Source organism: Diabrotica virgifera, chromosome 10, assembly GCF_917563875.1.
Source record: "Diabrotica virgifera virgifera chromosome 10, PGI_DIABVI_V3a".
Classification (NCBI taxonomy): domain Eukaryota; kingdom Metazoa; phylum Arthropoda; class Insecta; order Coleoptera; family Chrysomelidae; genus Diabrotica; species Diabrotica virgifera.
This window is the reverse complement of record NC_065452.1, coordinates 135,204,676-135,227,143: the sequence shown is the minus strand read 5'-3', so window position 1 is coordinate 135,227,143 and position 22,468 is coordinate 135,204,676. Positions and strand designations below refer to the sequence as shown.

Sequence of the window (22,468 nt, the reverse complement as noted above, 5' to 3'; positions counted from 1 at the left end):
TTAGATGGCATAATTTAAAGTAGTTAAATTTTATATCATTATGTAAAAAGTAAAGTTATTAATATTTAAAAATTAGTGCAAAAATGAGGGTTGTTTGCAATTATCTAGGTCAATTGTTTATGTATATTAATATAAGTACTATCAAATTAAAGAACTTTTTAAGATATACAACACTTATTTAAAACATTTTTCTCTAAAATTAACAAGAAACGTTTTATAGTCAAAAACTGAGTTTTTCATTCTTTGTACATGTTAAAAAAAAAAGAAGAAGAAAAATTAGCTGTACGTCTTCACGGAATTATCATCAGTTATCTCTCATCTACCGTTTAGCACCTTCAAAACACTGCTTAACATTTTTTCATGTTTTTTGCCTATTAACTGGGGTATAAGTTCTATAATTTGACCCAGATATATTATGTACTCGTAAAATTGTTCTATTTCATCTTGTCCGATCCTCATTGTGATGTTAGACCGGGCAGTATCGTCACCCCCGCTAGCGAAATTATTCCGATTCGATTTTTTTGCACAAACTTACTTAAAAAGAAGTCCTTATAACATATCCACAGGGTGCCGGGCGGTGCCGTGGTCGAAAAATTGTTTAAACAATTTTTTTTAAACAAATTCACAAAAATAATTTTTTCATTTCGAACAAAATTTTTTTAGATAAATTGGCTTATTCGGAGCAAAAAAGGTCTCTTGTCATTTTTTTCTAAAATTGTTTGTTGTCGAGTTATATGCGATTAAAAATTTGAAAAATGCGAAAATGGACATTTTCAAGGCTTAATAACTCGATTAAACATTATTATTATGAAATTCAAAAAGTCTCAAGTTTCAAATCCCTTCTTCAAGGTCCTGAAGAGATTTTTTTGTCATTATTTTATTAGAAAGCTGTTATTTTTAATCATTAACAATTAGCGCTATAGTCCAGGATGCATCGTCGCCCCCGTTAGTGAAATTATTCCGATTCCATTTTTTTGCAGAAACTTACTCAAAACGAGGTCCTTATAACATATCCACAGGGTGCCGATCGGTGCCGTGGTCTAAAAATTGTTTAAAAAATTTTTTTTCAACAAATTCACAAAAATATTTTTTTTATTGCGAACGATTTTTTTTAGATAATTTGGGTTATTCTGAGCAAAAAAGGTCTCTTGTGATTTTTCTCTAAAATTGATTGTTGTCGAGTTATATGGCCATTTTCGCATTTTTCAAATTTTAAATCCCGTATGAAATAGAATGTCCCAAATTATCTAAAAAAATATTGTTAGAAGTGAAGTCGAGTTATTAAGGTCCAAACCACACGGACTACGCTGCAGCGCTACTCTGTGGATCCACAGAGTGGCTGACGAAGATTTACCGTGGGTTCTTATGTAGAGTGGCCGGCGTACCCCACACGAGCGAGTGTAGCCGGCCACGGTCGCCAGCCACAGACGCTAGTGGCGTCCACTAGTGGCAAACCCAATTCAGACGGACCACTTTTGTAGCCGGTACAGATGTTTACGAGAGGTTATAGGGTGAGCACCTAAAATGAATTTCGATTCGGAACGGTTTTTGATTGAAGTGCAAAACAGGATATAATATGTGATACAAGAACCCGAGGGCATATTTATAGGTCATTAAAAGGAAAACCGTGGGACGTCATCTTTGAATTATTTGTTTCTGATTTTAAAGAAGGTCCTATCGAAAAGAATAAATCCCATAAGCAATGTTTTCTCTATTACATATTTATATTTACCTACATTTTATTATACATTGGATGCATTTGAACTGAACAAAACAAATAAGGGCCAGCACATACGGTGAAACGCAAATGTAACGAAACTGCAACCCTCAGTTACTTTTGAGTTTATGCCATAGACGTCTATGAGAAACCACATATGATGAAACCATTTTGACCGTTTCAAACCGACGATTTGAAACGCATACAGATCAGTTGCATTGATTGGAGCCACAGACATATAATTGATATTCTTCTCAATGTACTATGTAGGGATGTATCTGTTACCGGCCAAACCCGATTTCACCGCCCTAACCGCCTTAGGATAAACTAGTATGGCCTAGGCCAAACTAGTTTATCCTATCGCGCGTAGGCCAAACTAGTTTATCCTGATATAAATAAACACACTTCAGGCCAAACTAGTTTATCCTGATATAATAAAGATTCACACTTCAGGATAAACTAGTACGGCCTTCTTCTTCTTCTTCTTGTAGTGCCTATCCGTTTCGGATGTTGGCGACCATCATGGCATTATCTACTTTTCACACTGCTGCTCTGAAAAGACTTGTAGTGGTTGTGTTGAACCACGTACGTAGATTTTTCTAGATATTTTTTAGATGCGTCTGTAAATAAGATATGATGATTTTTAAAATAATTTTCTATGTCTGAATTAAACATATTTCTCGCGCGCGAAACACGCGCATAATGCACCAACAACGCGCGTGTCAGGCGCGCCTTATGCGCGTCTTGCGCGATTTATGCGCGCCATTTTCGCACTTTATGCGCGCTTTAAGTGCGCGTTTTGCGAACTTTATGCGCGCGTTTTGCGCACATTACGCGCACGTTTTGCGCACTTTATGCGCGTTTTGCGCACTTTATGCGTGCTTTACGTGCACGTTATGCGAACTTTACGCGCGCGTTATGCGCACTTTATGCGCGCATTACGTGCGCCTTTTGCGAACTTTATGCGCGCGTTTCGCGCACTTTACGCGCGCGTTTTGCGCACTTTATGCGCGCCTTATGCGCACATTATGCGCGCCTTACGTGCGTTTTGCGAACTTTATGCGCGCGTTTTGCGCACATTACGCGCGCGTTTTGCGCACTTTATGCGCGTTTTGCGCTCTTTATGCGCGCGTTTTGGGCACTTTATGCGCGTATTGAGCGCCTTACGTGCGCGTTCTGCGCACCTTATGCGCGCGTTTTGCGCGGTTTGCGCGCGAGAAATATTATGTTTAATTCAGACAGAAAATTATTTTAATAATCATCATATCGTATTTACAGACGCATCTAAAAAAGGCTCTTTTTAGAGCAGCGGTGTGAAAAGTAGAGATTGCCATGATGGTCGCCAACATCCGAAATGGATAGGCACTACAAGAAGAAGAAGAAGAAGGCCGTACTAGTTTATCCTGAAGTGTGAATCTTTCTTATATCAGGATAAACTAGTTTGGCCTGAAGTGTGTTTATTTATATCAGGATAAACTAGTTTGGCCTACGCGCGATAGGATAAACTAGTTTGGCCTTGGCCATACTAGTTTATCCTAAGGCGGTTAGGACAAACTAGTTTGGCCGAAATCGGGTTTGGCCGTTTTTTTAAAGTACCCACTACGACACAAAAATACGAAACCCGATAAAAACACAAGTTTCCTGCACACCGGGTTCAATGAAACTGAAATATATGCGTTTCAAACGGCCGGTCTGAAATGGTCCATATGGTTTCATCATGTGTGGTCTCTCATAGGCGTCTACTGCATAAACTCAAATGAAATTCAAAAGTAACCGACAGTTTCAGTTTCGTTACATTTGCGTTTCACCGTATGTGGTGGGCCTTAAAGTTATTTAAGTATGAAATTTTATAAAATGTTTAAAACTGTGGACATTACAAACACTGATTTTGACGAACACACTTTTTAAAAAAATATATTAGCCGGCAAGTTTTTAATCATTTGAACAAACTTTTTTTTCTCACCCATTACATTACCCGCCGCACCCTTCCAAAGGATCCACTTCGCAGCGTAGTCGCCGGCGCTAGAAAATCGCCTGTTTCAGCCACTCTGTGGATCCACAGAGTAGCGCTGCAGCGTGGTCCGTGTGGTTTGGCCCTTTTAAAAATGGCTATTTTCGCATTTTTCAAATTTTTATTCGCATATAACTCGACAACAAACAATTTTAGAAAAAAATGACAACAGACCTTTTTTGCTCAGAATAAGCCAATTTATCTAAAAAAATTTTGTTCGAAGTGAAAAAATTATTTTTGGGAATTTATTTAAAAAAAATTGTTTAAACAATTTTTCGACCACGGCACCGCCTGGCACCCTGTGAATGTGTTATCAGGACCTCTTTTTGAGTAAGTTTGTGCAAAAAAAATATAATCGAAATAGTTTCGCTAACACAAGAATCTACAGGTCGAGCAAGTCTTGTAAATTTCACGATTGCGAGCCACGTTTCACGCAACCGTGTTTGCGTACTTGTGTTTCGAGTTGCGTGGTCGTGCGGAGTTATATTTACCAATTCGCGCAATCGTACTTGAGACGCTGTGTCAGTTGAGGTGTTTGAAAATGAAAATTTTTGATTGCTTGATTCTGTGGTGTGAAGGTGGTTAAACTTTTGTTTTATTTTTTTTGTTTTGTTTGTTTTTGTTGTTGCGAATATATCGCAGAAAGTTTTTAGATGAAGTAATTGTATGATGAAGATAACACAGAAAATACAAGAGGGCAGCATACTTTGCAAAACAATTGTTACAATTTGAAATCAACAATTTGTTAAGTTGTTGTCTTGCAGGTAAAAAAGTGACTTTTTAAAAAAATTATATCTTGGAAACTAAAAATTATTTTTATTTATAATTGAAACATGTAAAAGTATAGTACTCTCAAAAAAATTTCAGCCAAAAATATTCATTTTTGTAGAGTTGACTGCAATTTTTCGACAACAGCCCTTTTTTGCAGTGAGCAGCATAACAAGTCCAGTCTCATCTGAAATCAAAGTTTCTTGTAGTTTATACCTCTGGCTAGTGAATGAACAAAGGATTTTTTATTAGATGAGGTCATTTTTGTTTTATAAAAAAAACTACTTTAAAAATGAGAAAAATTGGGGTCAAAAATGTGTTTAAACTTATGTAAAATCTTCAAATCTCATTTTTTTTAATTCCTTCGTTCATATTCTAGCCAGAGGTATAAACTACAAGAAACTTTTTGATTTCAGATGAGACTAGTTATGCTGCCAACGCAAAAAAACTTAAACTCTACAAAAATGAATATTTTTGGCTGAAACTTTTTTTGAGACTACCTTAAGTACTATACTTTTACATGTTCCAATTATAAATAAAAATAAATTTTAGTTTTCGAGATATAATTTTTTTAAAAAGTCACTTTTTTTACCCACAAGACCTATGTAACCCCTTAAAAAAATGTTTGGAAGAATATGTTTGATGACCAAGATGCATACATATATTTAGAAGGAAAGTTCCTGATTTCTGTAGTATAATACATAATACCGAAGAGGAAGTAGCCCTAAGCTCCGGACTCCACTTGCGATTTGTAGTTGTGAAGATTGAACACATTCTTTCAAATAGAAGTCAATCCATGATTATTTAGTCACAAATGGATTGACTTGTATTTGAAACAATGTGTTCAATCTTCCTGATTACAAATCGCAAGTGGAGTGCGGCGGTAATAACACCAAAATATTCCATATAGGTCCATAGAAGGTACAGACATTGAAAAATTCCTGGAATATCCCCGAAAACATGTTCCCTGAACATCCCAGGAAAATCCTGTGTCAGCATTTTAAACATTACCTGAATGTCTTATTGGAACATTCCATGAATGTCCACGAATGTTCTCTGGACATTCAAAATATATTTTGTAGGCATTCCCTGGATATACCAGAAATACAGTGATGAGCGCTCTAATAACCGGCAAAATAGCACAAAAGATGTATTAAGTAGTGAGATAAAAAGACATGAAACTAGTTGAGCTGGGAAATTTAGCGATATTAACTTATACATTTAGATTGTATTGATTGTGTACCACCTTCAGATGTATCAGACGAGTTTGGAAACTACCACTGTCACAGTGACAGTTTTAGTTGACATACTCCTCCGATATGTGTAAAGGTGGGATCAATATAACGTAAATTTAAAGGTTAATTTCGCTAAATTTCCCAGCTCAACTAGTTTCATTTCTTTTTATCTCACAACTAAATATGTTGCCATATTTTGCCGGTTATTAGGGCACTTATCACTGTACATCCTTGCTGATGTGGCAATACCTCCTATCTGTTTTTTCATGAGTTTTGTATGAGAGATGGAAAAACATGTTTTAAGGTCACCTCCTGTGTTCATATGTAAGTTTTGACTTGTTTTGTAGTTCATAGATAGTTTTATTTACTACAAAACAAGTCAAAAAATATCATATGAAAACAGGAGGTGACCCTAAGACAAGTTTTTAGTCTCTCTTACAAAACTCATGAAAAAACAGATAGGATGTATTATTACATCACTGACGATATGTGGCCATACCAAATAATACATCCTTGATAAATATAAACATTTTTATTGAACAAAATCTTTTCATACATTCTTTTAATGCAATTTACTGATATTCCTAAATATTTCAAAAAAATGTGTCACATTTGCTTTGTAAACCTTTCTTTTGCCTTTCGTAGCCACATATTCCGTTTCCTTCCTGGTTTTTTGTAGACCACTTCTCTCAGCTGATTCTAAAAAAAAATGAAATAAATGGTAATTTTTCTATCCTTTACAATTAACAATCAGAAGAAATATTATTTACAGATAATGATATGCATAATAATAATAGGTTTGTTCTAGCATCAGTTTGAAACCATCAGCGAATAGTGGACCAGCGCGAGTAGAGGGGATCGCACTGGTGACTGTATTATGTTCTTTTACTGACCAACTGTTTGCTGATGGTTTTTGACTAGTTTGACTGTTTGCTAGAACAAACCTAATAATAATAAATATTTGGAAGTCAAAACATTAATAAAATTATTTTTTCAAGTTAACTTTCACATGCGTGTCTTAAAATTGTACTTTTAATACTTATATCATAAATAACTATTAAAACTATCTTAAGAGGAAACAGTATCGATCAACAGGTAGCGAAAATGTGTTCCAAGATTGCGGCTGTAATTTTGAATATTTTTCAAGATATTTGGCACACATATTCGTAATATAATAAAGAATGGCGGTACAGAGCCCAATTTGAAAAATATATTATTATGTGGAAATTACTCTGTAATTAAATACAATATAAAAACACGAGCTTGTACCGCCATTAAGAAGAACAAAAAAATACACTTTCTTCAAATACAACTTTTTTATCAGATTTTGTGTTATTTTGGAACTACTAAAATTTTTTATTTCATTAGTAGTTCCAAAATTACACAAAATCTAGGCATCGGATAAAAAAGTTTATTTGAAGAAAGTGTATTTTTTTGTTCTTCTTAATGGCGGTACAGGCTCGTTTTTTAAATATTGTATAATTACAGAGTAATTTCCACATATTAATATATTTTTCAAATTGGGCTCTGTACCGCCATTCTTTATTATTTTACGAATACGTGTGCCAAATGCCTCGAAAAAATATTCAAAATTACAGTGACAATCTTGGAACACGTTTTGGCTACCTGTTTATCGCTACTGTATTACCTTAAAACATTGTAATTTGCTAAACCAGTATATTTTACTCTACTACTACTCTACTAGCTACCTCATTTTCCACTGTTTCTAAAGACTTGTTTACATGGGTAGAGTTTTGAGGAGAGTAGAGTAGCGGTAGTATTCTACCAAAAATGGCTTGATACCATTCACATGAGGAGAGTACAAGTATAGTACTGATGCTAGTATAGTGAAACCGATTTTTGTATTTTTAAACACTCTTGATTATAAGTGCACCTTAAATTCTTAATTTTTTGCTTAAGCTCGTTTACTCCAAAGCCCCCTTTGCCATTCTTTCGACGATTTCATCCTCCGCAGCTTGCTGCAAACTTTTATTTCTGTAGTATACACTACCTAAATTCCATAAACACTGGTATTCGCTGTATTACAGCTCTACAAGTTTTAAAGTTTCATCTTCGGTGAACTTCATTTTCACTATTTACACAAAACACAATTCCAGCCAGAATGACAGCGCCCCCATGTACTCTCCTACCTACTCTATTCTGCCATAATTGAGCGTGTTCCATGGGTAGAGTGTGCAGCCGAGTAGACATTTTGGCAGTAGTGGTGGTCATAGAGTAGTTACTTTGCCATAGGTTGCTAGTCACTCTACTTTAACTCCAACTATACACTCTACCAGCTATTCTACTGTGCTGAGCATTTTTACAGGTAGAGTTACTCTACTCTATCAAGTACTTGCATCATTACTCTACCTGTGTAAACAAGTCTTAAATCTACTGAATGAAAATCTACTTAATCTTAATCTACTCTTAATGAAAAATGTCTAAAATCATTTACCCACCTAGTATTATTGTAGAATTTAAGACAGTCCAGTGCCTTATAAATAATTTCAATATGAATATTTTTTCCTTTAATTCTCCTTTGATACCACTCCATTTTAGATTTTGGGGAACTTATTTCATTGTGTTTATAGCCCATATTTATTGAAGGAACCCAATCTGGAGATTGTTATTATCGATTAAGTCGGCTGGTTTTCCTATAAGATTAAAATGTTAACATCTTCAAAAATCGTTACTGTTGTAATTGTAACTTACCAGATATAAAATGATTACAGCAGACAGGACAGGAAAATTTTCGTTTCGCTAGTAAAACCTGTACATTGTATTGCATTTAACCATTGTTGTCTCGCAGATACCTTATTTAGTTCAGTTTAAAAGTGAACTTTATCTTGACTTTATCACAATTACTTTGCATTTCACACTTCAAAACACAACACCAATGAAGCATATTATCTTCCTAAATTAACACTTCCAGAGAAAATGTTAAATTAATCTTTGTACAACACAAAATTACAAAGAAATACAACTAAAATTATCTAAAACTCATTAAGAACAGATAGAATAAGATTTATCTTTTACACCCAGTAGCCATATTGACATATTGATTTAATTTTGACAGCATGTTGGAAGGGATTTAAATTTGGTAAATATAACTCCGCACGACCACGCAACTCGAAACACAAGTACGCAAACACGGTTGCGTGAAGCATGGCTCGCACAATCGTGAAATTTACGAGACTTGCTCGACCTGTAGATTCTTGTTTCGCTAACGGGGGCGACGATACAGTTGGACTATAGCGCTAATTGTTAATAATTAAAAATAGCAGCTTTGTAATAAAATAATGACAAAAATCTCTTCAGAACCTTGAAGAAGGGGTTTGAAACTTGATTTGATCACTTTTTGAATTTCATAGTAATAATGTTTAATCGAGTTATTAAGCCTTGAAAATGGCCATTTTCGCATTTTTCAAATATTTAATCGCATATAACTCGACAACAATCAATTTTAGAAAAAAATGACAAGAAACCTTTTTTGCTCAGAATAAGCCAATTTATCTTAAAAAATTTTGTTCGAAATGAAAAAATTATTTTTGTGAATTTGTTTAAAAAAAATAGTTTAAACAATTTTTCGACCACGGCACCGCCCGGCACCCTGTGGATATGTTATAAGGACCTCTTTTAGAGTAAGTTTGTGCAAAAAAATCGAATCGGAATAATTTCGCTAGCGGGGGCGACGATACTGCCCGGTCTATGTCCTCATCTGTATTTGTTATGATTTTGGTCTTTGTTTATTTCGTTCTTCCCGTATTCGTTAATGATGTATTTATACACAAATGACGTGTTAACTATGAAAATTTACTACTTGGAGCTGTATATTTTAAAACGTTGTACTTTTTGTACTCCCAATTATGACGTTTTTTGGGCTTATACACATTATGTTTAGACAAAATGTAAGTAAAATAATAATTTTACGTTTTGTCAGATACTTTTGTCAGGACGTGTGTAGACGGTTTTACGTGGGCAGCAGGAAAGCAGTGTTGCCATTTATAGTACGTATGTATGTATATCTAATTGAAAACCAAACAGTCTGTATCTTCATTTAAAAGAATATGTTAACAATTAAAATTACAATGTCTAGTTTAAGCATATTATACTTTTTTAGCGCCGATGCCTGCAGAATTTAAAAATAAAACCAAAATCGCAAAGCCCAGGGGAGTATCAAATAGAAACAAAGGTATCGAGTGGATAAGGAAAAATACAAAAACTGGAGTTCTTTATTTTGCTGATGATGACAATACATATGATCTAGAGTTATTCAACGAAGTAAGTACATAATCTTGAAATTTATGAGTAATAAAATTGCAAAGATAATATTCTCTAAGTTGTGCTAAGATACATTTCAAAAGATTTAATACTCATAATCGGTCATCAGCTTTACTAGCTTGGCTTATCAATAACTTTTAATCAGGATAATATCCTATGAGTCAGTAACGTATTGTGTCGATTTCATATGAGCAATTTATAATTTTTACTGAAGGTTCAAGGACAAATATATAATATAATCTCTTTAAAAATAAAATAAATTTTTTTTTATTTACACTCATCGGCATAATTAACCACCCACCTTGTATATCTTTCAATTTGCAGAAATTGTCAATCTTGGACCACATTTTATGAAATATATAATGGTGAAAACTACCTTTGAGAACAAAAAACAATAAAATTATTGAAAAAAAAAAGTCGTTTAAAAAGAGATACTTAGCAAAATATCTTCGAAAAAAACTCAAATAAACATAATTTTGAAAATCACAGATTAATTTAAAAAATATATGAATATTATATTAATGAGTGTTGCCGCCTCTGGCCTTTAGGACTTCTTGGAGCCGGTTCGGCAATCCATTCATGATATCCTGGATATTCGATTGGGGGATAAAGTGCCACTCTTCTAACGTAGCGGTCTCCGAACGATGTAGGGGCCGGCGGGTGTAATTTCCTCACCAAAATAATCTTTTGCCTGCGTTTATAAGGGTATGTCATAATCCCACAGGTATTTTCCTCACCAAGACCAAAATGGTTATTTCAGTTATTTCAGGTAGCTTTTACTAAAAGGCATTCAATTGAATTATTTATCTACTATTAAATTACAGTACCTATAATTATAATAATTAATTAATTAATTATAGTATTTTATTTTTAGTCACAATTGGAATTTTGACAAAAATGGCATGTTTAATAGAAAGTGATCGCGGTAAACCTGACGCGGTATTGGTATTTGAAAATTTTATTTTTTATAAAGTGAAAGTTTTAAAAAGTGAAGAAGTGTTCTGGAGGATAAAACAACTTGTAGTGCGAAATTTTTTACTATTGATGCAACTTTTACAATATCTAGAAGTAGCCGACAACATAATCATGAACCAGATTGTCAGAAGTTAGATCGAAAAATTGTTTCTAACTATTGTAAACGTAAAGCAGAAGAGAATTGAAAAACCAGCAAGAATTATACGCCAAGCACTTGCAGCTAATTTGTCTGAAACAATTACTACGATTGTTGTCAATTACATAAGAAAAAATATACAATTATCGACGAAAAATGATGCCTGGTCGACTTCCTTCCAATATTGATGAGGTTCAAGAATTTTTGACGGGGTGTGCTCAAAAAACAACTAAGAGGGAAAATTTTCTTTTTATAAAATGTGTCAAAAGTAGGATAATTGTATTTAGTTGTGAAACAAATATAAGACTTTTAGCCACATTTAATTTTATTATATGGATGGCACACTGCAATTATTCATTATTCATGGGCTAATTAATGGGCATTATATTTCTTTATTATACTGTTTACTGCCAAACAAAAAAAAAACAGAAATTTACAACAATATTTTTTATTTGTTAAAATCAGAAATTTTTAAAGCTCTCAAAATTGAGTTTAATGTTAGTAAAATTTTTGAAGATTTTGAAAAGGAATGCAATACTTGAAATGTGTCCGAACACTAAAATACATGATTGTAAATTTCACCTACACTAAGCTTGGTATAGAAATATCTTGGTCTCTTGATTTAATATCAGAATATAAAAATGATTCTGAAAGAGGCAAGTGGCTCAAACATACTTTTGGCCTTACATATAAAACCAGAAGACGTATCAGATTGTTTTGTGTTTGATTTAATGCCATGCAAACCAGGAAATGAAATTTAAGATAGATATGTTGATTATTTAGTTGAAACTTATATAGACGAAAATGCCATATTCTCCCCATATTTGTGGACAGAGGCAAATTCTTCTGTTATTCGTATTACGAATGCTTGCGAATCTTTTCATTCGCATTTTAATTTATCGTTTTGTAATACGCATCCATCCATATATATTTTCTTTGAAAAAATTAAAGAATTTCAGGTAGTTACTTATGTTAAAATTTAAAGTTTGCATATTGCAAAACCTATCAGAGATAAACAAGTTAAACTGAAATTGAAAAATGTTGTAAATTTATTAATAAGATATCAGTCTAATCAAATGACTAGAATGGATTTTGTAAAGTGTCTGTCTTATTATAGTAAATATTAAATAATAATGTATACGTCTTGCATATTATCTATATTATAAACTATTATTATAATGTAAAGAAATTAATGTCTTGTATTCGGGTTTCGGATGCTTTCATATAATAGAAATTCTTAAATTAAACCTATATTTTTATTTTATTACCTGAGTGAGTTGGTGAGGAAAATACCTACCGGATTAATAGGAACCTTTAAATTTGGTGAGGAAAATACCTGTCGGATTATATGTTTTTACTGGTTGGTGAAGAATTTACCTCCGCCCGTAGGGGCTAGTACTTAGTACTCTTGCTCTTACCCGTTTTTTGATGTGTACCAGATGTGTTAAGATCGGGACGCATATTTACAGATGCTAGCGTGTGTAGACACCAGGGTGATGAAATCAGTTAGGGTTTGGAAAAACAGTACATTTACAGTTAAAGCGTGTGTAGTCACCTGGGTGTTGAAATCGGTTAGCGTTTGGAAAAACAGTACATTTACAGATGCTAGCGTGCGTTGACACCAGGGTGTTGCAATCAGTTAGTGTTTGGAAAAACAGTACATTTACAAATACTAACAGATTAGGACACCAGGGTGTTGAAACCAGCTAGCTTTTGTAGGGCTATTGACACTGCTTTTAAATGCTACTGGCATGGCGGCTGTCGCGTTGTTGGTTTGCAAACAAATATTGGGAGACTAGAGAATATATAAAATAAACAGTTTACATAAATGAGTATGAAGAATTAGTTAATAAACAAGATTAATTACATTAATCAATAAGCGAGATAAAATATTTACACTTTTATCATTGTTACTTAATTTTGTTATTATTAATAGTATATTATTCAACGAGCATTCATTATAATGATGGCTACTACTCACGATGATGAAGTTTGCGATACGAGCCGAAAGCGAGTGTCGTAATCGTAATTGATCAGAGTGAGTAATAGCCATTACATGAGAGTAGAAGGCTATACTTTTTCTACGACCTGTTTTATTTTAATTAAAAAATAATAACATTATCAACTACTCGAGATTAAAATTATAATATTCAAAAATAAATGTTGCCTTATAAAATTAAAGTAAACAGCAAATGCTGTCTTATTTATTGCAAAAATACAACTATAAGTAGTCAATTCAAGTCGTTTCCGAAAATTTTAAGCACAAATTTTTACATATTATCAATGTAATAAATAGGAAATGGTTATTATCGGTGGACGTAATTTTTAAAGCTGTAATGTACGTTTTTAAATTTAACTACATAATATAAGTAAAATAATAATATATAGTATTTTTACTACAAAAGCGATATTACGTAGGTCAAAATTTTTGACGTAAGAGAACTGTCAAAACATTAGAATGTGACTTTTCATTATTGCCATGTTTATTATAAACATGGCAATAATGAAAAGTCACATTCTAATGTTTTGACAGTTCTCTTACGTCAAAAATTTTGACCTACGTAATATCGCTTTTGTAGTAAAAATACTATAACTATATGTTATAATATATTTAACACAATATAACTTTATTAAATAAACACAATAAGTATACATAATATAAGTTATAAATTCCAATAAACACAGCAAATGCGCTAATGTCACTGTCACAAAAAATGATAAACGTCAAAATTCATACATATTAAACAAGGTATAAACGTAAATGTATACTGATCCATTGTAACAGTTAAAAATTATTTTTGAAGTAAATTATTGATATAAATTACAATCATTATTGTATTAAATAAACACGTTTAAGTAATTTTATCTGCGATTTATATACAAGGGTTCAAGTAGTGCATGCCACTTTTAGTACCTATATTAGTTGTATATTACAAACAGGTTTATTTAATACAATAATTATTGTAATTTATATCAATAGTTAACTTCAAAAAGGATTTTTAACTGTAACAATGGGTCAGTATACTTTTACGTTTATACCTTGTTTAATATAATGTATAAATTTTGACGTTTATCATTTATAGTGAAAGTGAAATTATCGCACTTGCTGTGTTCATTGGAATTTATAACTTATACTTATTGTGTTTATTTAATAAAGTTATACTGTGTTAAATACATAGGTATTATAACATATAGTTATATATTTTATTATGTAGTTAAATTTAAAAACGTACATTAAAACGTTTATAAAATACGTCCACCAATAATAGTCATGTCCTATTTATTACATTGACAATAATATGTACAAATTTGTGCTTAAAATTTTCGGAAACGAATAGAACTTAAATTAACTATTTCTTGTTGTATTTTTACAATACATAAGACAGCATTTGCTGTTTATTTTAATTTTATAAGGCAACATTTATTTTTGTATATTATAATTTTAATCTTGAGTAGTTGCTAATATTATTTTTTTTACCAATTAAAATAAAACAGGTCGTAGAAAAAGTATAGTATTCTACTCTCATGTAATGGCTATTACTCACTCTGATCAATTACAACACTCGTCTTCGGCTCGTATCGCAAACTTCTTCATCGTGAGTAGTAGCCATCATTACATGCTCGTTGAATAATATACTATTAATAATAACAAAGTCCTGTGGGAGTTTTTTGTCAGTTATTCTATCAGGCGCGGCCCTCTGCGAATGGAGGATGCTTTCTGGGTATTCGTAGCGCCAGTACCCAGAGAGTATCAGGGATACTTGCCGTGGAACAAAAACTGACACCTGGCAGTAGGTATAAAATGCAAACCCATTAATATGAAGAATTATGATTTATGTTTAGGATCGCTGCCTGGGGATCGCCAGGGCACGTCTGGAGCCGACGCTGGACGTGACAGTAGGTGACACAACACCGATCAAACTGAGGAAACCAGAAATGCGCATAAACCACCTTACTAATGAAGAAAAACTGCGCACCTGGTTGGGCAAACCTCTGCACGGGCGGCATCCCAATGAGGTCAGCCAAGACTATGTCGACAATACAGCGTCGAACTATTGGTTGACATCGGGAAAGATGTTCCCTGAAACAGAAGGTTCATTACTAGTCATTCAGGATCAGGTTATACCAACTAAAAATTACCTGAAACATATCGTCAAAGACCCTCAGATCCAGAACGACAAATGCCGATATGGATGCCGAACCCATGAAACCATCCAACATCTTACAGGGGGTTGCCAGGCATTTGCTTCAACTGAATACAAGGAACCGCATGACGCAGTGGGAAAAATCCTTCATCAAGAGATAGCTATCAAGCTGAGACTTCTCCAAACGGACCATCTTCCATATTATCAATACGTCCCTGAGAGTATGCTTGAGGATGGCAACTACAAGCTATACTGGGACCGTACTGTGCTCACAGACCAAACAGTGGCACATAATAGACCAGATCTCGTACTTGTTAATAAATTAACAAGACAAACAACACTGATTGATGTGGCGATACCTAACAACAATAATCTACGTAGTAAATTTACTGAAAAGATCGCCGAGTACAGAGATCTGGAAATTCAAATACGAAGACAATGGAGAATGCAAAGTATCCAGACGATACCTATTATTATGTCTACTACTGGAGTCATTCCGAAGAACCTCCTCGAAAATATAAAAAAGCTGGGTCTAAATGAACACTTTTATAAGACCATGCAGAAAGCTGTACTACTCGCGACGGCCAGATGTGTACGAAAATTTCTGGGAGATACTCCAGCATACCAAGTCACCTAGGGCTCGATAACACGGAAAGAGTCCCACCAGAGCTCAATCCTTTTGATACCGTAGGTATCTGGGATGAGTCAATTTTCCCCTTAGAGGGAGTGTGAGCCGTATGGCTAAATCTGGATAACAAAGTTAAATAATAATGATAAAAGTTTAATTCTTTATACTCATTTACGTAAACTGTATATATATTCTCCCAATATTTTTTTCGCAAACCAGCAACGCGACAGCCGCCATGTTAGTAGCATTTAAAAGCAGTGTTAATAGCCCTACAAAACACCATGGTGTCAACACAAGCTAGCATCTGTAAATGTACCGTTTTTCGAAACCCTAACTGATTTCAACACCCTGGTGTCTACACCGCTAGCATCTGTAAATATGCGAACGGGACTGCGTGCTGGCCTGCACTGCAAATCGAGATTGACCGCTTCATTGTCAGCAACGTGTTGAGAAATCGCTTTTGCACCGGTCCTGAAGCTCGTACGTGTCTTTTTAGGATGAGAAATGTTGATGTGAGTGAACGTACCATTAAAAGAAGACTGGCAGAAAGAAATTTGAGGGATTTCCATCCAGCTCGCGCCTCACAACTGCTCCCATAACACCGTAGAGCTAGACTTGGTTTTGCGCGAGAATATGCTGACTGGACTGTGGCGGAATGGAAGAACATACTGTCCTCAGATAACAGCAGAAAAGGTCTAGATGGACGTCAGCATGCTTACAGACGTCGAATGAAAAGGTTTGCTTCATGCACTATAACCGAAACAGTGGCTTTCCGAGGAGGGTCAATAATGATTTAGGAAGGTATCTCTTACGAAACTTGTACTGATCTTGTTGTGTTCGATAAAGGCAGTGTGAATGTGCAAAGATACGTGGAAGAAGTTCTGCAAGACCATGTCATGACTGTCGCACCCTTCATTGTAGAAAACTTTAGATTAATGCATGACACTGCACGTTGCCATACCGGAAAATTCACCCCTACGTACCTTAATGAGATCGGGATTCAAGTTTTACCATGGCCGGCACGCAGTCCCGATCTTAACCCAATTGCGCACATGTTGGGATAATCTGAAAAAACGGGTAAGAGCAAGAGGACCAGTCCCTAATCCTTCGAAGAGCTTAAGACGGCTGCGGTAGAGGAGTGGCATCATCTCTGAACCGAAATGAAACATAAGCTGTCATCCAGTATCTCAGTTTACTCATATTGTGAGTACACGGAACCAACTTTCGTTTAAGTTTTTTCCTAGACCTTTCTGAGGCTTTATATCGGATCTTTGAACCTTATTTTCTTTTACAATTGGTAGGATGCTAACCTGGCCCATCAACCCTCCTATTTATATTACTTGGGACCGGCTGTGAGTGTGAACGCGGCTTCTGAGAAACCCAATCCACTCGGTCTTCGCGCTCATAACCCCCAGGCAGAGTTAAGCAGTTCTGAGCAAGAAAGGAGACAAAGAAGACCCCAACAATTATAGAGGTATAAATCTACAGAACACCGCACTTAAGCTAACCACAAAAGTCCTAACCAACCAAATCAATAAACTGACAACTTTATCAGACGGACAAGAAGGATTCAGAACCGGAAGATCCTGCGTAGACGCCGTATTTGTACTAAGACAAATTACAGAAAGGGCCATTGAGTACAATAAACCAGCATATCTATGTTTTATAGACCTGACAAAGGCTTTCGATCGCATCCAAGTCGAAGACGTCTTACATTTACTGTATAGAAGAAATATGCCAATGAATATTATACAAACCATCGAAAACATCTACTTTCATAATCGAATACAGGCAAAGATAAATGGAAAACTAACGCAGTCTATACCAGTACAAAGCGGAGTCAGACAAGGTGACTCGTTAAGCCCACTGCTCTTTAATATAATAATGGACGAAATAATAGAAGCAGTACGTAAAGGTCATGGTTACAGAATGGGGAACAAAGAAATCCAAATATTGTTATGTAGACGACGCCGCGCGCCGCATCGCTGAGACACAAGACGATCTCCAAAGATTAACACACATCTTCAATACAACAGCCAAGAACTACAGTATGATAATATCAGCAGAAAAAAACGAATGTATGATAACATCTAAAAACCCACTACGATGTAAAATCGAAATTGATGGGAAAATACACTAAGCGCCAAAATTAACGCACCACCTTAAAAATGGGACATTTTTGAAGTCACGTATTTTCTAAACCTGTCGTCCGATTTTAGTGATGTTTTTAGTATCTTATAGCTTTATTCTTCAAGAATATCGTTGTAAAATATTGTTGCTAAACATGTAAGTGTCATTGTATACCGAGTGTAAAAATGATAGTGTGTTTTTTCCTCAAAGTTCGAAACACCCTGTGGAATATTCTAGGGTATATAAAATATTGAAATTAAAACTAAACTTTATCCTTAGACTTTCTTAACATTTTGCTTTTTGATTCATTCGCTTATGTTGCGTAATAAAAAAGTTAGGTACTTTAACAACTACATAGTAACGTAATTCATCAATACAAGGTGTTTCTAAATAAGTGCGACAAACTTTAAGGGGTAATTCTGCATGAAAAATAATGACCGTTTGATTTATAAACATATGTCCGCAAATGCTTCGTTTCCGAGATACGGGATGTTGAATTTTTTCTTACAAACTGGCGATTTATTTACTGCTCTCAAACCAGTTGCGATATGCAAATGAAACTTGGTAGGTTTTAAGAGGTGGTGATTGCGCATTTTTTGGCTTACAACTAAGAATTTTATATTCACCATTGGCATGCATACGGGGATTATGACCGGGTAATATGACCCGTATGCACATACTAAAAAAATCACTAAAATCGGACAACAGGTTTAGAAAATACGAGACTTCAAAAATGTCTCATTTTTAAGGTGGTGCGTTAATTTTGGCGCTTAGTGTAATAAAGCAGAAAGCAAGGTTTAGATATCTGAGAATAGATATAACCAGTTACGGAGATGTTGAAGAGAAAGTACGACAACAAAGCTTAAAAGCAAGTAAAGCTGCGGGGTCTCTTAATGACACAATCTGGAAGAACAAACACCTAAGACAAGACACAAAAGCAAGAATCTATAAAGCAGCAATTAGACTTATATTGACATACACGGCGGAGATAAGACCTGACACATCTAAAACGAGACTACTACTAGAAACAACAGAGATGAAAATACTCAGACGAATAGCAGGGAAAAGTCTGTTGGATAGGGAGAGAAGCGAAAACATAAGAAGATCATGCAATGTAGAAGACATATTTGGATAGGTGACAAAACAGAAACAGGAGTGGAACGAACACATTAGTAGAATGGCAGAGGATAGGATAGTACGAATAGCACGAGATAAGTCACCAAATGGACGAAGAAGTATTGGCAGACCAAGAAAAAGATGGTGGGATAACTTAAACAATTTAGGAGGCTAATATTGAAGAAGAAACAAGATTTAAAGCCTACATAGAAGTAGGAAGAAGAAGAAGAAGACCTTTCTGAATCCCTTTCGTGTCTTGTATTCGTCGTCTGCTTGCGTTTTTGTAAAAGGTAGAGATTAAGGATGTACCCAGAAGTTGTTTCCACGGTAGAGGTTTTCAGATTTACGTATCCGGGACTTCTCATTTCGTTAATAGATGCCGCTACAGCGTCAGAGTTTGGTTTTATTTCGGTTCAGAGCTGATCATATAGCCCCTCTGATGAGGTCTGGGAAGACTGAAATGTACGTAAGGGGATGATTGATCATCTCTGAACCGTAATGAAACATAAGCTGCCTTTCAATTTAATCACCTTATATTTTTATTCCAGATACGATATACAAAAAGAGTTTCTATGTTTCCTGTTGGCTTAATAACGAAAGCAGGAGTGAGTTCTCCTATTGTTAAACATGGAGTTTTTACTGGTTTTTACGACGGATGGATAGGTGGTAGGAAATTTGCTGTGGATATGGCTGGTTTTGCAGTTTCTGTAGAGTTTCTGCACAAACGCCCTAAAGCTAAAATGCCTTTCAAGCCAGGATTTGAAGAAGACGGATTTTTAAAAAGTCTGTCTCCTTTCGAGCCCGCTGACGTTGAGTTACTTGCGTCTAACTGTACAAAGGTGAGTCAGCGTTTTGTCATTTTATACCTATAGCCCGATCAGCACTTTTCGGGGAAAATTCATTACAACTTTTTTAAAGTGTTTAAAAAAAGGTTTATTTTTGTTTTTTAAAAAAACTTCTAACATTAAAAGTAAGTGAGTTACGCTCAAAATATTGTTGGTCCCTTTTATTTTTTTGTTAAAAAATGGCGAAAATCACCCCTTAATTAGCTTCTCAAATAAAATTAATCGTTACTGCTTTACAAGTTACTTTTCTTATGTATTGTTTATATTATCTATAAGTTTCATTGGTTCAAAGTGCTCAGTTTTGAAAAAAAAATTGGGTTTAAAAATTCTAAATCAAAATTGAAAAACAAATTTCCAAAAAAAAAATATTTGCATTAAAAATAAGCACTATAAAACATTTTGTTTTACACAAAAAATTGCCCTGTAGTATCAGTATAAAGTAGGTATAAAAAATTGGTTGATAAATATTAAGTAGTTCATGAAATATTTAATTTGTTTATTAAAAATTATCATTGTTACAATTGCAAAAACGCGGTTGTTGCCGATAGAGTATACAAGTTTTTAAGGTCTCACTGTTTTGGCTTTTATGTATATTTTCGATAAATGCATTGTCAAATCAAAATTTCGATTAAACTACCCTTCAAAATGGCGTTTGAAAATTGTTGTAATTTGTTTAAAATTTGTTTTTTTAATAACATCACCGGGATTAAAAATTTTGAAATAATTTTTCGATATTCGTGTTACTGGTAGATTTTAACACATTCACAAAAGAAAAGAAAATTCTAGAACCGTTTTTACCGAGATTTTTTAAGTTTAAAAATTTGTAATTTGTTTATTTATCAATATTAACATTTAAAAGTGCGTAAGTACATCTATCATCCATACTACTCAACAATGCCATTTATATATACCTATAGAGTAAAAATTGTAGAATGTTTTGAAAATAATGATTTTCGTAGCGACCTTAAATGAAAACTTTTTGCATGTATAGTACAGTAATTGTTTGCAATATCTTCGTTAATAATGGGCAAATTTCAATATTTTTTTAGTTTAGAGTAGCATATAAAAATAGTAACATCTAAATGAACCTTTTTTTACAATAAATATTCTTCAATTATTAAATTGTTATAAACAATTTAAAAAAAATTCTCTAGACGTGATACTTAAATAAAAATTGGCACAAAAGATAACCCATAAATAGTATTAAAATAAACTTTTTTTATAAAAAATTATAATACAGAATTAGCATTAAATTTGTTAAAGAAACGTAAGAAGAAACTTTTTCTTTGTATAATAATAAAATATATACATATGTATTCTACATTTAATTTGCGAATTTTTGCCAATGATTTGTACAAAGAATAAAGTTTTTATGTTTCTGTACCAAAAGTTTAATTTTTTTAAATTTTTAAAATTTGTTTGAATACTGTTTTGTGGTTATCTTTGGTGCCAACTTTTATTTATCACTTTATATTAGAGAAAAAAATTGAAAAAAAGTTGCTTATAACAAATTAATGAATATTTATTGCAAAAAAGGTCATGTAGATTTTGATATGATACCCCAAATTCAAAAAGACATTGACCCATTATTAACGGAGATATTGCAAATTACTCCTCCGCCAATTTTCAGGCAAAAAGTTTTTATTTAAGGTCGCTACGAAAATCATTATTTTTTTATAACAATTTTTACTTTATGTATAAATGGAATTGTTGAGTAGTAGGGTTGATAGATGTACTTACGCACTTTTAAATGTTAATATTGATAAATAAACAAATTAGTAATTTTTAAAGTTGGAAAAGCTAACTCAGCAAAAAACAATTTTTTTTACAGAAAAAAATTTTTCTTCTGTAAATGTGTGAAAAATTACCAGGAACACGAGTATCGAAAAATCATTTCCAAATTTTTAATAGAGGCGATGTTATTAAAAAAAACAAGTTTTAAACAAATTACAACAATTTTAAAACGCATTTATCGAAAATATATTTAAAAGCAATAAAAATGAGACCTTAAAAACTTGTATACTCTATTGGCAACAACCGCGTTTTTGCAATTGAAAAAATGGTAATTTTTAATAAACAAGTTAAATATCTCATAAACTGCTCAATATTTATCACCATTTTTTTTACTTTATACTGGTACCTACTATCTCGCAACTTTTTGTGTAAAACAAAATGTTTTATAGTGCTTATTTATAATGCAAATAATTATTTTTTAGAAATTAGTTTTTTAATTTTAATTTACAATTATTTACATACATTAAGGTTATAATTTAATTTAGTAAGTCTTATATAAAATACTGTTTCTTCAGCTTTGCAGAACAAAATTGTAAAAACCTTAATAAAAACATGAATTGCCGCAGCAGTTAAAAAAGTAAATTTTGTGCAAAAATTACCCATTTTTAATTATTTAAACAATGATCCCCTCATATGAATCATATACTTTCTTGAAAATATCTTTTGTCTTGACCTAAAGTTTAATAA

The 22,468-nt window shown here is 33.5% G+C and overlaps 1 protein-coding gene and 1 long non-coding RNA gene across 6 annotated transcripts in view; one reads left to right on the top strand and one right to left on the bottom strand.

The window, feature by feature from the left end:
* Nucleotides 1-22,468, top strand: part of LOC114339285 (galactosylgalactosylxylosylprotein 3-beta-glucuronosyltransferase P) — a 182,248-nt gene that overhangs the window by 153,141 nt on the left and 6,639 nt on the right. For all 5 annotated transcript variants that reach the window (XM_050663383.1, XM_050663384.1, XM_028289909.2 and 2 more), the window contains 2 exons: nucleotides 9,852-10,012; nucleotides 19,691-19,981. In XM_050663383.1, coding sequence (XP_050519340.1) covers nucleotides 9,852-10,012; nucleotides 19,691-19,981 — 452 coding nt within the window. The remainder of the gene's footprint in view (nucleotides 1-9,851; nucleotides 10,013-19,690; nucleotides 19,982-22,468) is intronic.
* Nucleotides 6,249-8,965, bottom strand: LOC126893330 (uncharacterized). Its single transcript, XR_007701138.1, has 3 exons — nucleotides 8,444-8,965; nucleotides 8,191-8,385; nucleotides 6,249-6,430 (listed from the first exon to the last, which is right to left on the bottom strand). It is a non-coding gene; the product is annotated as an uncharacterized LOC126893330 (long non-coding RNA).